We start from the raw sequence: 15492 nt of genomic DNA on the forward strand, positions 1-15492 counted from the left end.
AGAAGTAGAATCTAGAGAAAATCTGTTAGAACTCAAGTGAGAGCAGGGGAAGAATGACATGGACCTGAGATGGCAGCCTGCCAGCCTCTCTTCCTTTATTATGGGGTAGGTGCTAAGTCGAACCCTCGGAGCAAAGCTTATACTTACTAACTGCAGCCACAGCAGTCTCTGTAACTCAGCAAACCTAGAGGTTATGCATAGACATCATGAACTCAAATCAATTTTCAAGTTTTATTTTAGACACCTGCATATTTTCAGAAGATAAGCAATTCCAAGGAGAAAGACTTCACAAAAACTTACTCTCCATTTTCAGGGACAAAAGAGTCAAGTAACAACTGCCCAGACACAGGAGATACAAAATGACAGCACTTACAGATGAAGTTTGATCTTGAAGGCAGTGTTTAACGTTTTTTAGAACTGATGGGCTTTGGGTGAGGTATGAATGTTACGTTGGTCCTATGGAATTGGTTGGGCCAACACTCACACGCTTTGATGTCTCTAGGTTTCTTTATTTTTTTCCCCTTTTTTAAATTATATTTTATGGCCTAAGCTATTAGTTATCCTGATTTTCCCCTTAGTCCCCCTCCATCCAGCAACACACACTCCCTCAGGCACTTCCCCCACCACTGTTCATGTCCATGGGACATGAGTATAAGTTCTTTGGCTACTCCATTTCCTATACTGTACTTTATATCCCCATGAGTATTCTGTAACTACCTATTGGTACTTCTTTATAAAAATTTTTTTAAAATAATTTCATTGATTATGCTATTACAATTGTCCCGTTCTTTTTCTCCCCTTTATTCCTTTCCACCCTGTACCCCTCCACTATCATTCCCCCACCTTAGTTCATGTCCGTGGGTCACACATATTAAGTTCTTTGGCTTCTCCATTTCCCACACTATTCTTAACTTCTCCCTGTCTATTTTGTACCTACCATTTATGCTTCTTATTCCTTGTACCTTTTCCCCCATTGCCCCTCCCCTTCCCCACTGATAACACTCCATGTGATCTCCATTTCTGTGAATCTGTTCCTGTTCTAGTTGTTTGCTTAGTTTGTTTTTCTTTTTTTAGGTTCGGTTGTTGATACTAGTGAGTTTGTTGTCAATTTACTGTTCATAGTTCTGATCTTCTTTTTCTTAGATAAATTCCTTTAACATTTCATGTAGTAAGGGCTTGGTGGTGATGAATTCCTTTAAGTTGACCTTATCTGGGAAGCACTTTATCTGCCCTTCCATTCTAAATGAGAGCTTTGCTGCATAGAGTATTCTTGGATGTAGGTCCTTGCCTTTCATTACTTTGAATATTTGTTTTCAGCCCCATCTTGCCTATAAGGTCTTTTTTGAGAATTCAGCTGATAGTCTAATGGGAACTCCTTTGTAGGTAACTGTCTCCTTTTCCCTTGCTGCTTTTAGGATTCTCTCCTTATCTTTAACCTTGGGTAATGTAATTATGGTGTGCCTTGGTGTGTACTTCCTTGGATCCAACTTCTTTGGGCCTCTCTGAGCTTCCTGGACTTCCTGGAAGTCCATTTCCTTAGCCAGATTGGGGAAGTTCTCCTTCATTATGTTTTCAAATAAGTTTTCAATTTCTTGCTCTTCCTCTTTTCCTCTGGCACCCCTATGATTCAGATGTTGAATGTTTAAATAAAGTGCCCCAGAGGTTCCTAAGCCTCTCCTCATTCTTTTGAATTCTTGTTTCTTCACTCTGTTCTGGTTAAATGTTTATTTCTTCCTTCTGGTCCAAACCGTTGATTTGAGTCCCAGTTTCCTTCCCTTCATTGTTGATTCCCTATACATTTTCCTTTATTTCACTTTTCATAGCCTTCACTTCTTCCTCTATTTTGCGACCATACTCAACCATTTCTGTAAGCATCCTGATTACCACTGTTTTGAACTGTGCATCTGATAGGTTGACTATCTCTTCATTGCTTAGTTTTATTTTTTTCTGGAGCTTAGATCTGTCCTTTCATTTGGACCATATATATATATATTTTGTCTTGGCGCACCTGTTATGTAGCAAGGGGCAGAGCCTTAGGTATTTGCCAGGACAGGGCAACCCACTTTGCTGTGTTGTAATGCTGAGTGTGGGGGAGGGGTCCAAGAGGGAATAATGCCACTTGTTCAGCTCTCTGCTGGCTTTCAGTCACTTCTTATGCTACCCACAAGTAAATTGGGCACTTCTGGTGCTAATTCCCAGGTGGGTGGGTTTGTGTACCTTCCAGGACCCTGTGGGTCTCTCCAACGGACTTTCCTGTAAGGCTGGGAGTTTCTCCCACTGCCACAACCCCCAGTTTTTTCATTCAGAGGTTTGAGGCTTTATTTCCCCATGCTGGAGCCCTGGGCTGTGTGGTCTGTCTCACTCCCCAGTTGTTCCTTCCGGTTTATCTGCACGCAAATGTGGGACCGCCTGGTCCTCTAGTCACCGCCTTGCCACGAGTCCTTTCCACCCTGGCTGCCCATCTCTGCCCCTCCTATCAGTCTGGATGAACGTTTCTTCTTTAACTCCTTGGGTGTCAGACTTCCATACAGTTCGATTTTCTGGCAGTTCTCACTGTTTTTTTGTTTTTAAATTTGTTGTTGTCCTTCTTTTGGTTGTGTGAGGAGGCAAAGTATATCTACCCACGCCTCCATCTTGGCCAGAAGTCTGATGACTCGAGGTTTCTGAAGTCATCAGAATGTCCCAATGCAACAATAGGTATACTCTGTAATAAGTATAAATGTGTCATGTGCCTGGGCTTCTAAATAGTTCCCAGGGATTAGCACATGAATCAGGTATATGAAACAAAATGAAACAAACATGGCTATGAGAGAAAATTTCACCTCTTTAGGTGATGTAGTGAGTGAGCAATGGGAGTAACTCATGTCAGATAACTAGGCTCTGAAGAGATTCAGATGGTAGTCTTGTTAGTCCAACTATCACAGCAATCATTAATTCTAACTGAAATCAGTCGATATAAATTGCCTTACCAAGGGGTTCACCAAAAACTAGACTAAACTGGCCAATAACATAGAATTATTGGTGTTACATCTAATTGGTACTTGCTAAGTTCCAAAGAAAACACGTTCTCTGTAATGAGAAAATGCATACTTGATAGCTCAGGCGGCTGGACCAAAAATGTTCTGTCCTTGCCAACCCTCCAAGTGTGGAGTTAATTCTATACCGACAAGGCCAGTAAACATCCTTCTTTCCTTCATATCATTCTGTGTACTGCCAGGATGTTCTCCACCACTTTCTGTGGAAATGTACCTTATCAGCACTCATCAAAGCTCAGCAGAGTACTGGCTGAACTGTCATCACTCAGGAAGACGGGACCCTGCCTCATGTGCCTACCACTCACATAAATCCACCACCATAAGTTACTGCAGAGGCAACAATGCTTTCTGCATAGTGGGCACAATGTTTTGAAGGAAAAAGACTGATGAAATATTTCCTATATGGGAGAAGTTTATTCTGCTTGCCAAACCTAATGAGCCCAGTTATTTTAAATTATATTATAAAGTTAACTACACAGCAAGGACTCGCGTGGACACCTGCAGATCAACCACATCACGTGTATAGTATGCTTCTGGCTGTAACACAGGCACACATGTGCACCATGTAGTAACTCAGAAAACTAGCCACCACCTTTTCTCCCCATTAGAGAATCAAAAATATCAGCTATCACTTAATGGATATCACATTAAAAGAAAACTTCTTTTGAAATGCTCCTTATTACACCTTAACTTTTACTCAATTATATCTCATCCTTTCTTCATATAAATTAGATTTAAATGTCTTGCAGAAATGACACAAGCTTCATGTACTCACTGTAAACTTCTCCTCCCTTTTCTTCCGGTAACCAAAGGAATTCTTCCTAGAGGAGAGAAAAAGCAGAAGACTTAATTTTTTCCCACTTGGAACATATTTCATTGGGCATATATAAGAGCAACACATTCAATCTTTATGACTTTGTAATCTTTCATAACGACTTTTGGGTTGAAATCCTAGCTTACACTTAAGAAGTGTAAGCAAAAAACCAAAAAAACAAGAAAAAAAAAACCCATGAAAAACATAAATTGTATAGTAAAAGACTAAAACTGATGTCTAGATAGGTAAATCAAAATATTCAAAGAATATTCCTAGTAGCTATTCAGAATTCTTATCATGATATAAATATTTGAACATCCATTCAGTTGGACCAGGATGTATAAAATCTAACACTAAACCACACAGGTGAACTGTTAGAGAATGGTGATGAAATGTATCAGATTATCATTGACATGCAAAAACTCCAATAGCCTGATCAGCTCTCGCTGTCCCCTCAACCCTCAGACTGCCAAGTGAACGGCCTACCCTTTAACACCAAACACACAAGCATTTCTAAACCTCAAGTACCATCTCTACCCAGCTGCTGGCTGCATGAAGTGTTCTATAGTCTACAATTCAGACCCAGCCAGACCCTGGAGGCAGCAGAACTGGGCCATACACCACAATGCATAACCTAAGTGACCACAGCCCGCCCTGAGGATACTAAGACACTTCCACCACTGCCCTAATGGGCTATGTGGCCTAAGAATTCACATATTATTCCAATTTATTATTTCATTTCTATTTATTTAACCCTTTGTCACCTCATGTAAATGCGAAGACTCTGTGGGGACATTTGTATTATATAAGCGGGGGAGGAGGTTAGAAATAGTCTTGACTAATTCCTTTATTTTACAGGACATCTACAAGCAGCCTTGCCCAAAGTAGCCTAACTAATTAAAATAATGAGCTTAGAGCCCTCAACTATGCCAAGTAGGATACGTATGGAGCCTCTCGTTCACCCCTCCAGAAACACAGTGCAAACCCCTAGGATTTTGGACCAAAGCCACACCCTCTGCTGCAAAATCAATTCCAGAAACAGTTCCTTGCTTTCAAATGGCTCTTAGTATAGCCTAAAGGCTTCACTGTAAACATCAGTGACCACGGACTTGAGCTGCCCATCATAAATGGGGCACTAAACCATGGAGGCGGGCACAAACACTAGCACCCACCAGCAGCAGAAGTGGCACAATAGAGCCAGGGCTCCAGTCCTGTGTATTACCCCTTGCTCTCAATCTACATCTACAGTCTCGTGGAAAGTCTCTCAGCACAGGGACAAGGGGGAAGTTCCAGACCTGGATTACCGATGGCCATGCAGTATCAAGACCACCTTAGTTCAAACCCTATTTAGGAGCGCCTCCAAAAGCTAGGGGGCAGGAGGATCACCCCAGGTGGCAGAACTTCAAGCAACATACTTGTTATCCACTGTGCCTGGAGGCTGAAATGGCTGAAAGTACAGATTTACACTGGTTCTCAAGCAGGGGAGCTAAGGATCTGGCTGAATGAGAGACTCACAAAGACTAGGACCCAAGTGTGGTGACAGAAGACTTTGGAAGTCTTGTGGAAAGAACAGTGCGAAGGCATCTGTGTTGAAGTCATTCACTTCAGAAGAGACCCCTGACAGCAGGGAGAAAAGATGTGGTGACCAGTTAGCCTCTTCCTGGTCACCCCAGGTATGCAGTAGTCACACTTGAACCTCTAGTGCCAAGGCTAGCCTATTGACCACCACCCTAGGGGTGCCAGCCTTGGCCCATTCTGAAGGAGCCTTGTCCCATCCTGGAGGAGGCAGAACTCCATCAGCTCCATTCAGCAGACCTAAGGAGAAGCCACCTTGACCCCATGGTGCCTGTGCAGAGCAGGTGAGACCCAGAGGCCCATCCCACGGCAGCAGAAGTGGTGAGCAGACTGGCTGAGTGAAGAGAGATGCAAAGCTAGGGCCAGCAGTACCCTCAAAGGATGGCCCTAACTCAGGAGACGCAGCATATGCTCTGCACATGGCCATAGCTCGGGCCATGGCAGTGCAGAGGTCCAGGCACCATGAGCACAGGAGATCGTGTGCTCCATGGTGCCAGTAGACTATTAGGATACACCCAATATTTTACCAGCACAATTTCTGCTTCCTGTGCCCACAGCTTTGAATTCTAGGGGTTTGGCTGTCTTGGTCCCTAGAGCAGAACGCACTCACCAGGCGACATAACTAAGCATCTGCTCAGCTGAAGTTCCTCCTGCCACTGAACCTGACTAAGGTGACTGCTACGCAGGCTGCTGCTACAGAGGGGCTGGAGAACCATGTGTGTCCAAGGGGATTCTCTGGGGTGCCTCATACTGCTCCTTATGCACAACACAGAAAGTTAATGGAAAACAAAACAAAACCCAGAAAAAAAGGAGTACTGGCAGTGGGTACAGCCACTGTGGCTCAGGTCCTGCAGGGTCACCCTCTGGCTGCACAGCCCTGACAGCCCGATACCTTGTCTAAAAACAAAGGAAATGTGAGGAAGAGGGAAGGAATCACCCATCAATATCAACCAGGGCTTCCTGAACAGCTTTTCCATATGTGTCATGTACACTGCTGCATGTCATCTCAACTCTTGCTAGTGGTGGTTTCAGTCCTCAGGGTAAGACTATGTGGGGGTCTCCATTTTGGGGGCAAAGGCATTAACTCATCACTGCTGTAGCTCGGAAGTTCAAGTGCTGTGGGAAGACTGTATCCATGTGGCCAGAGGTTGGTCAACCAGATGCTTCTCAGCTTCATGTGGACCCTTACCTTCCTGTGTGACAATGGACAGGTGTTCCTCAGGCCCTGTCTTTCCATGATCATGACACATCTTATTAAGCTTTTCCCAATAGGAAGTGCTAGCGGGAGATGGAGAAGTGAGGGAAGGATATAGGAACCTGTCTTCCTGGTGGTACTTTTTCTGCACTGTCCCTCTAGCAGCATAGCAGGCATGGCCCTTCCTTAGGTCTGGCCTCAATTCCATAAGCCTGGCTCCAAACCTACCACTCTGATAAAGCCCAAATGCTCCCAATGTTCCCACCCCATCGGTAGCAGCTCCTTCCTGAAGTAACTGCCTCTGCATTTCCTCAGTGTCCCCCTTTGCCTTTCAGCCTTCCAGCATCTGCTGAACCAACTTTTTAAATCAAATTTCTAATACTCAGTTCTGTGCCAGTTCACCTGCAGCATGCTGCTGTCTTCAGTCATTCTAACTCTATTTTACAACCCCTCCAAGGCCTGGCCGTGCGGATTAACCACCATGAGTACAATGGCCTGCCTCTGGCCCTCCACACCCCCAATCTGCACTGGAGGCACATACTGAGCCAGGAAGAAGAAAAAACAATGTTACTGGAGTTTGCATGTCAGACACTGTGCTGTACCCTCTATGAAACACTTAGAAATATGTTCATCTACAGTTTTCAAAGTAGGTTTAAAAAAACAAACAAAAAAAGCTTATGCAGCTTGAACTAGTTCTCCATCAGAGGGAACTTCCTTCATGACAGGGCATATCGAATGAGCCACTAAGAGAACAAACTGAATAAAGCCAGCTTCAATCTGTCAACCCCAGACAGGAGAGCAGTGACTAAATGCAAATCTGGGACTCACTTCCACCTTCTTAATTTCACCTCTCTAATCAAGTGTAAGTGGCAGAAGGCAAGGCAGCAAGCAACAGCAAACTGCGTCAAAGGAAAAAGACAGTGGATGCAGCCCATTGTTAGGATACAGTAATGACCCAGGTAATGACCACAGGCATTGCAAAACCAACTGTATTAGACTGAACACCCAGTGATATAAATCTTCCCCTAAATGTGACCAACCAGCAACCTACTTAACTGTAACAGCTTCTGTTTATAAATAAATGTAGTACTTATGGAATTTAAATTCTTGGCTGGTTTAAACTCTTGTGTAGTCTGTCTGGCTACACAACTCAGTATCTGTCTATTCTATGACCCTGCTGGCTAGAAAAGAAGCAAGGCTGGGAAGAGAAAACATAGGCTCTCTGTACGGGCAGGAGTGGGAGGAGACCAGAGGCTCACAGATTGTGGAGTCTGGTATCTCCTCCGCTTGCCCATCTCCATAAATAATAACTGTGACCTAATATGGTTCCATTCCACCCATGACACTAGTTAGATCCCTGCTCTAAAAGTAACCCCTCTGTGTCATTATATAAAACCTGCGACGGTTTAGCCTTCAATTTGATGTTCTGTGATATATCTGAAAATAGTGATTATAAAAAACATATCTCAATTAATGGAATTTGAAAATATTAATAGTTTTATAAGTACACAGTACCCATCCAACAACTGTTCTGAATAACTCACCTGCCTCTACCTAGGCCAGGAGAGGATTCAAGACTACTCTGCTCCACCCGCCCGGTCCCAGCATCTCTCTTGGCATAAGCTGGAGGGTTCTGTATGCGGGTTCTAGGTTGGCCTGTCTGCCTTGCTTGTGGGCTCCGCACACCATTAATTAATCGATCCGCAGTGAAGTTAAATATCGATGGACTTTCTAACAGCCCAGGCCCTCTCTCTGCAGTAGGAATGGTGTGGCGCAGATGGGATTTACTAGGATTCCTGCAAATAAAATGTAAAGGCTCAGTTATGAATGATCACATGATGAAATGAGCATGCTCACAAAGCAATGACTAGGGGTGTGCAACCTGCAGCCCATGGGCCACATATGGCCCAAAACAAAATCATAAATTTACTTAAAACCTCTTTTTTGCTCATCAGTTTTCATTAGCGTTTGTGTATTTAATGTGTGGCCCAAGACAACTCTTCTTCTTCCAGTGTGGCCCAGAGATGCCAAAAGATTGGACACCCCTGGAAGGTAAAATGTGCTCACAATTCAGAAAAAATATAGAAATGGTAGGAATAGTTAATGTGTATGTCTGATAGTGTTGACAGTGCAAACCTATAACTACAGTACCAATTTTCAAATGAAAAACAGGCACACATGGCTGTAAGCTGTCCCAGAAGACATTTTCTAAAGAGATCACCCCTGTACGTAGGCACCACTAGCAGCACTTTCAGTAATTCTATGCTTCAAGTAGTTTTATCTCGGATGAACATTACTAGCAGTCAAGTACATCATCAGCAATTGTCACAAATAGCCTCTTAGTAAACAATTCACGCACACAGTGAGAATGACCAAGGTTTAACACTTTTTTTTTTCCGCTTTGGTTTTAAAGCATACAATGTAGCAGTGACCTCTTATTACAAATCATGGCAAAACACCATTTTATTCACTCACGGAACTTGCCTGCTTCTTGGAGGGTACTGTCTAAGTGAAGTCAGAGGAGATGCTGCGGGTTTGAAGGTTGGAGACGTAAACCCATTTATAAATCCAGTATTTGGAAATGGAGTTACCTAGATTCATTAAAAACAAACAAGTCAACAAACCATAACCAGACTTCAACTTGGCTAACACTGCCTCTTATGTAACCTGAGTCATTTCTCGATGTGTCAAGGAGGCTATGTTCCATTTCATACTTAAAATATTCATGGGTTTAGGAAGAGCATTGTACAAGATATTGCTAATGGCCAAAAGTTAAGCTGTGGCTAAGCTTATTCCTGGGCTGTTTCAGATGATCCTCCCAGCAAACCCATGAGGATAAGGATTCCCACAGGCAGAAATTGACAGAGAGGGAAGTGCCTCCAAGACCCCACATGCTTGTCTAGAAAGTCCCAATGCTCAACCTAATGTACTGTACAGCAACCTCCAGACTGGTAATAAGTCAGCAATTCCTTCTTATTCCTGATGACTGTAATGGAATTCCTTGAAATGCTGGGGGAGAAAGACGGACTTGAAATTTTGTTAGAAACCCCAATGCACTAATGAGAAACTCCACAGTCTGAAAGAGTCAGAATATTTAAAATTATGTCAATCACCCCAGAACTAGATTCTGATGACTGTTTATCATGGGAAGATCCATCAAGAGGCATAGTTTCATGTATGCACTTTCACATGTATAAAACTCTGATATTTGAATAATTTTGCCCAAGAGTTTAAAAATAAATTAGTTAACTAACATAATAATATAACTTGCTGAGAATTAATAGGCACCATCTCTTCACTTTTGCTCAAAAATGCAGTGTTTTAGGGCAAGCAAAGAGCCTCACAAACCAGACCAGGGACCATCCCAAATGGCCAGTCAACTGATTCAGGGTCCCGACATACCCCATTCTGGAAAGGGATATGCATGATTAGAGAAATTAGAAGAGCAAACTAATTCAAGGACAGCACAAGCATGGCAGTGGCCTCCTTTGGAGAAATTATTCAACACAGGAGTTTATGGACTCTTTTTCCTTTTACATTTCTCCTGTGCTATATTAACTATATGGCTATCAGTACATTTTACAGAACGTAGCACATATGTCAAAAAAGTAATACACTTTGAGTGAACCATTAGGATTCACTCAAAAGAGAGAGACACAACTCTGCATGTGAGCATTTGTCTGCTACCATCTTTCACTGAGTGTCTCTAGACCCGAGGGGCTCTGTGCCCATGAGGACCTCTCCTGATGCATTTCTCTCCCCATCTGTCCTTCTCACATCCCATACACCACAGATGAAGCCCATACATCTCAACACACATTTAAGAACCTGTACAGTCCCCATCTCAGCTGTGCCTTTGCTCAGAAACACTGGCCACACAACCACCACCACCCCAGGTGCTTCTGTGCATGCTACTCTCATATAGCTTCCTCCCCTTACAGCATTTCTGATACGCTCCACTTATAAGGTGATACATTACCTGATAAATTCTAAGTAATTCTGTGTCCCATTTTTGCAATAACCACCTACTTGTCACCTTTGTTTTTTCCATCATTTTTTCATGGACATCTTTACATTCTGGTAGGTAACAGGCATCCACCATCCAGCTGAGGCAACACTCCTTCTCTCAGGCTCACCCTCTTTAGTTACCATCTTCTCTACACTCCTCAGGGGTAACAAGAGCCTTCGGTGAGCCCTAATGATGGGGCTCAGCTCATGTCTCTCATTTCTCACACAGCTGATGGACCACCCCAACTTTCCCTGATGTGGTCCACAGCCATATCCTCAAAATTTCTAGCTCGATCCATTTTCTAACCACAGCCTTCTGCATACTCTACCCTTCCATTGCTATGGTTCTAACTAACCCTGCTGGCAACCCAGTATAAACCTCACTTCCCACCCCACTTCCCAGCCAGGAGCCAAATGACCACTTCTTTTCCTGCCATTGATCAGCCCTGATACATCCACTGCATCAAACTGGTGCCCGGGCCCACCCAATCTTTCTAACATCTGTACCAGCAGAGTTGGAGAAAAAGGACTGGATCCATTACAAATCTATGGATTCCAACCCCAGGCATTAACTGAGGCCAAAATATGCAACAATTACTCATGCCAACCAACCATAAGGCTGGTGTGAGAAATAAAGTTTATAAGATGGCATGTCTTTTACTTGTTCTTGACTGTTAGAAGCCTATTAGAACAATGTTTTCCTTAAAGGCATCGCCCCCACCCTACCCTGTGCTCACAGGTCCCTGCTACCCACCCCAGAGCTTGTATCACACTTTGTTTTGCCAGGAATACATATCCTTACATTTAGAAAAGAAAATGTTAGACAGGAGGGCAGGCCAACTGGGCAAAGGACTGATAGTACAGTGCTTGAAGGTTTTTTAATGAACATGGCTTCTTATTTATCTCTCAATTAAATAAAAAACCTACCAAAGAACTGGAAGGTCTGTTTTTCTACAGTAAACTGTAGACCTATCTGGTTCACGTATCAGACGAAGATCTCTGTCCTTCAAAGCATCTAGTGCAGTATCCATAACACAATTGTTACAAAAGCAACAAGACAAGACAGGACTCACCAAGGGTGGATCGAGATAGCCGTGTGTTGCTGACCATGTCTGGGGAGCAATCAGGCTGTACAGAGGGAACTGCTGCTGGGGGCTATAGATGGGAGGTAAGTAAAAGGATGCTGTGTAACGGTGCTGTGTGTAAAGGCTCATGTCCAGGGGCCTGAATCCATTCTTTGGCAAAAATGTGTTTATAGCTATTGCCTTTGCTTTTATCCGTGCCTGTGTGAAAATATAGTAAGTATCTATTAGAATACTTTAGAATACTGATATACAAATAAAGTATTACCAGTGGTCTTGCTTACCTTAATTGGTTTTCCTTGAAAAGTTTTGACTTCTTCACGTAGATATTTGTAAGCCTAAGGATAAAATCATCCAAAGTATCATTGTGTTAATCTTATAAACAAGATGAACTGACAGTTAATATGTCAAATAAGGAATTATATAGTTAAAATACTATACTTGTATTTTAAGTGGACAAGACCTAGAACTATGATTCTTAACCTTCTCTGGGTTACAGATTCCTTAAAAAAAAAGAAAAAAAACCTGCTAAAAGGTACAGACTCTCTACCCAAAATTCTCATAGACAATCTGTGTATATATTTTGTAAGTACTAATAGGTAACCATGAAAGCCTACCAGAGACCACAGGCTAAGAATTTTGACATAGGGAGAAAAAACAGGTGTTGAGTTCCTAGTGTTAACTCTAATTTGAAACTCAGATTACAGTTTGGGAAAGGAAAAGACCAGAATCTCAATGTTCCAAAGTCCTTATTGTTCTCCGCACCCCCCTCCATAACACTAAAGGCTAAGACCCACCTAACTTCCTGGTGAGTCGTCACCCCATCCAATTAAAACCCATCTTTCAGATTCTCTTTTTTCCCCGGCCTCCACACCATTTAACACTGAACAATCTGCAGGTTTCCTTTATACACGCTACTGTTTCTCCAGAGAAAAACCTTCCTTTAAGGGTAGGGAGATGATCCTAACTCCTGTGTCTCCCCCCAGAGTATTGGTGCCCTCTCAAGTATCTTGTAACACATGTGATGCCAAGTGAAAATTAAATTCAGGGTACAACCCTTCTCTGCCCCGATGTAAGAACAGAACTAACTGTCCTGGGCTGCTTGTCTTACATGTCCTTAGACTATCGTGTCACAGCCTTTTAATATTGCTAGAAAAACTGTCCACACACACATACCTACTTAAGTTTCTACAGCTTGATTTCCTCTGCACTTCATACTCAAACTTAATCCTGCGATGTAATAGTAATCTCAATGCCCAAATTTAGTCCCTCTGTGTACTAATTGTTAAGTACTGGCAAACTCTGTACTTCTTGGAGGAGAGGAGCTTACCTGCTGCGCATCAGCTTCAGTTTCAAATGTTATAAACCAATTATCATTATAGGCAAATTCACAGTTTATAAATTTTGGTAAATTATCTCCTTTAAATAGTGCTTCTACTTCCTACAGGAAATAGAAAGGTTAGAAATTAATTCTCAACCATGCCACCCTTTGTCCTCACCAAATGAATATGTTGCATACTTTTAAGATAGATTCTTAGACAGCGTGTAACATACTGATATCCAGTAAATCTTTCCTTGAAAATGGCTCAATGTGGCTTCCAGGAAAATAAGTCCAACAACTTACTGACAGCTTTCTCTACTACCAAGATACCATTAAGCTAAATTAATGTGAAAATACCATGTTATTTTAACAGTAGTCTGATAGCCAGCGGGGGTGGGGATGGGTTGTAATTTAAGAAATTTAAAAATTAGCTGGACTTTTGCTTCTGGCCAGGATTAGCCAGATTTATCTTCCAACATAAACAATTAAAAACAAAAGATAAAATACATGGAATAACAGTTTTCAGACAGTGGACCTCAGGCTGTGCAGCACAGGTGAGCTTGGGAGAACACAGCCCACGCCTGGAGTTTCTAGGCTGCAGTGCTGGGAGGGCGAGCAGAGCCAAGAGCCAAGACAAGACCAGACCAGCCCAGGCCAGCCCCTCCAGGGCCTTCTGCAAGGCAAGCAGAGGGCACTGCCTCAGTTTGCATAGGGAAATCAGCTCTAGCAAAAAAGCAGCTTTGCTCCCGGCTAACAAACACTCCTAAGGATCAAACTGCTTCCAAGTCCATCAACTGAACCTCAGAACAAAGCTCAAGAATATTCAGAGGAAGGACTACAAAATATTCAGCACCCAATAAAGTCCAAAATGCCTGGCATCCATTCAAAGTTTACCAGGTATGCCCCATAATGAGAAAACTCAAACGATCAAATAAAAAAAGATTCTTACAATGCTCCTATAGGAAGACTTTTCTTCATTCTCTCAAGGCACAACCATCAGTGTGTTTTACTACACAATGCAACTTGGTTTAAACAATTGGACAAGTCACAGATTTTAGAGCAATTCTGTAAGAGTAGGTTACTTGTCATGACTCAAACTATCAAATACTGTGGTTTCCTAAAATTATTGCCTAAATCAATAGTTCTCAAATTATGATCCCCAGACTCCATTTATATAAAAAAGATGCCTTTGCCTTGTTACTGTGACGACATCTGCAATGATGCAGTCCCATCAGCTCAGATGAAGAACAAGCTACTCTAGTACTCCATGCACTCTTTGCAGTGTCCCTCCTGTCATGAAAATACTTGCTTTAAAAAGTTATGCTCTTTATCTTTACTGTGGTTTATTATTATTATTAATAAATAAATATGTAAATCTTTTCTTTTTATTTCTAAATACTAAAATCACCATTATTTCTTAAAAGGTATATGAAGTGTGTAGTAGAGTCCTGAGACCAAAAAATTTGAGAACCACTCTCACATATGAATCACATTGTAACTATCAGTATGTAAATCATGGGAAAAAAAGTGTTACTGCATATATGTGTTCTTTATAATAAACTCTCCAAAAAGCACAGAAGTAAGCAAAAAACCCACAACAGAAATCCAAGTAGCCTTCTGAGGAGAAATGACTTACTTCTACAGGAGTGGATTCAGAGATTTCACGTAATATTACTATGCAACGATTTTGATTTGGCCTTACTTTTTCTCCCTTCTCATCCACTTGTACTAAAGGTAAAGCTATAAAGAGAAGAAAAATGAATAGTAAAAAAATTATTAAAACAAACCAATCATTTACATTCTATTATAATATAAATACTCCAATGAGATGTTATACTATGTAACTAAACACATTAAAGAAACCTGTATACAACTGTAAACTAGTAAAAGGTTTTAAGCTAATCTTGCATGTTACATTTCTCAAAACTACAGAAGATGAGAATTTTAAAAGTCATATAAGGTTCTAAAGAGCGACTAACAATTACAATTTTACAATTCAGGGTTAATGGCTTTTCTACAAGTCCTTTCTACAAGCCCCCAAAATAAAATAATTTTCTTATTATGACTTTTCATCTTGAATTCAAAAGAAGTAAAGTGGTTTTAGATTAAGTTGCAAGTAGGTCAGATGGAACCAAACTCAACTGACACATAAAATAGGTTTCTGTTGTAAGTGAACTACAACCCCCCACCGCAAAAAAAAGCACAACTCAAGAAAGAGTGGTATAGTTTTTAGAATTCAAACTTCATGGATTATGTCTGCCAGTTTCTTTATTATGTGTTTCAATAATTTAATGACCTTACAACATTTGCCTAGGAACAGAAAAATAAGAGGAAAACTTTCAATTTGGGAACAGAGAACCCAACTCTGTTTGCAAGGTAAGATGTTCATCTTTTTCTACTATTAGTCAAATACAAGGAAAAACATCTTCACTGATTGTCTGCAGTATAACTAATTCAGGGAG

At 41.7% G+C, this 15492-nt stretch overlaps 1 protein-coding gene across 2 annotated transcripts in view; it reads right to left on the reverse strand.

The window, feature by feature from the left end:
• Positions 1-15492, reverse strand: part of LARP4B (La ribonucleoprotein 4B) — an 81833-nt gene that overhangs the window by 9039 nt on the left and 57302 nt on the right. The window contains exons 9-15 of one of the 2 annotated variants that reach the window (XM_053922042.2): positions 14667-14770; positions 13040-13150; positions 11994-12047; positions 11701-11910; positions 9104-9210; positions 8164-8415; positions 3811-3856 (exon numbers count right to left, since the gene is read on the reverse strand). In XM_053922042.2, coding sequence (XP_053778017.1) covers positions 3811-3856; positions 8164-8415; positions 9104-9210; positions 11701-11910; positions 11994-12047; positions 13040-13150; positions 14667-14770 — 884 coding nt within the window. The remainder of the gene's footprint in view (positions 1-3810; positions 3857-8163; positions 8416-9103; positions 9211-11700; positions 11911-11993; positions 12048-13039; positions 13151-14666; positions 14771-15492) is intronic. The other variant, XM_053922043.2, reaches the window with a different exon arrangement.

Source organism: Desmodus rotundus, chromosome 4, assembly GCF_022682495.2.
Source record: "Desmodus rotundus isolate HL8 chromosome 4, HLdesRot8A.1, whole genome shotgun sequence".
NCBI lineage: Eukaryota > Metazoa > Chordata > Mammalia > Chiroptera > Phyllostomidae > Desmodus > Desmodus rotundus.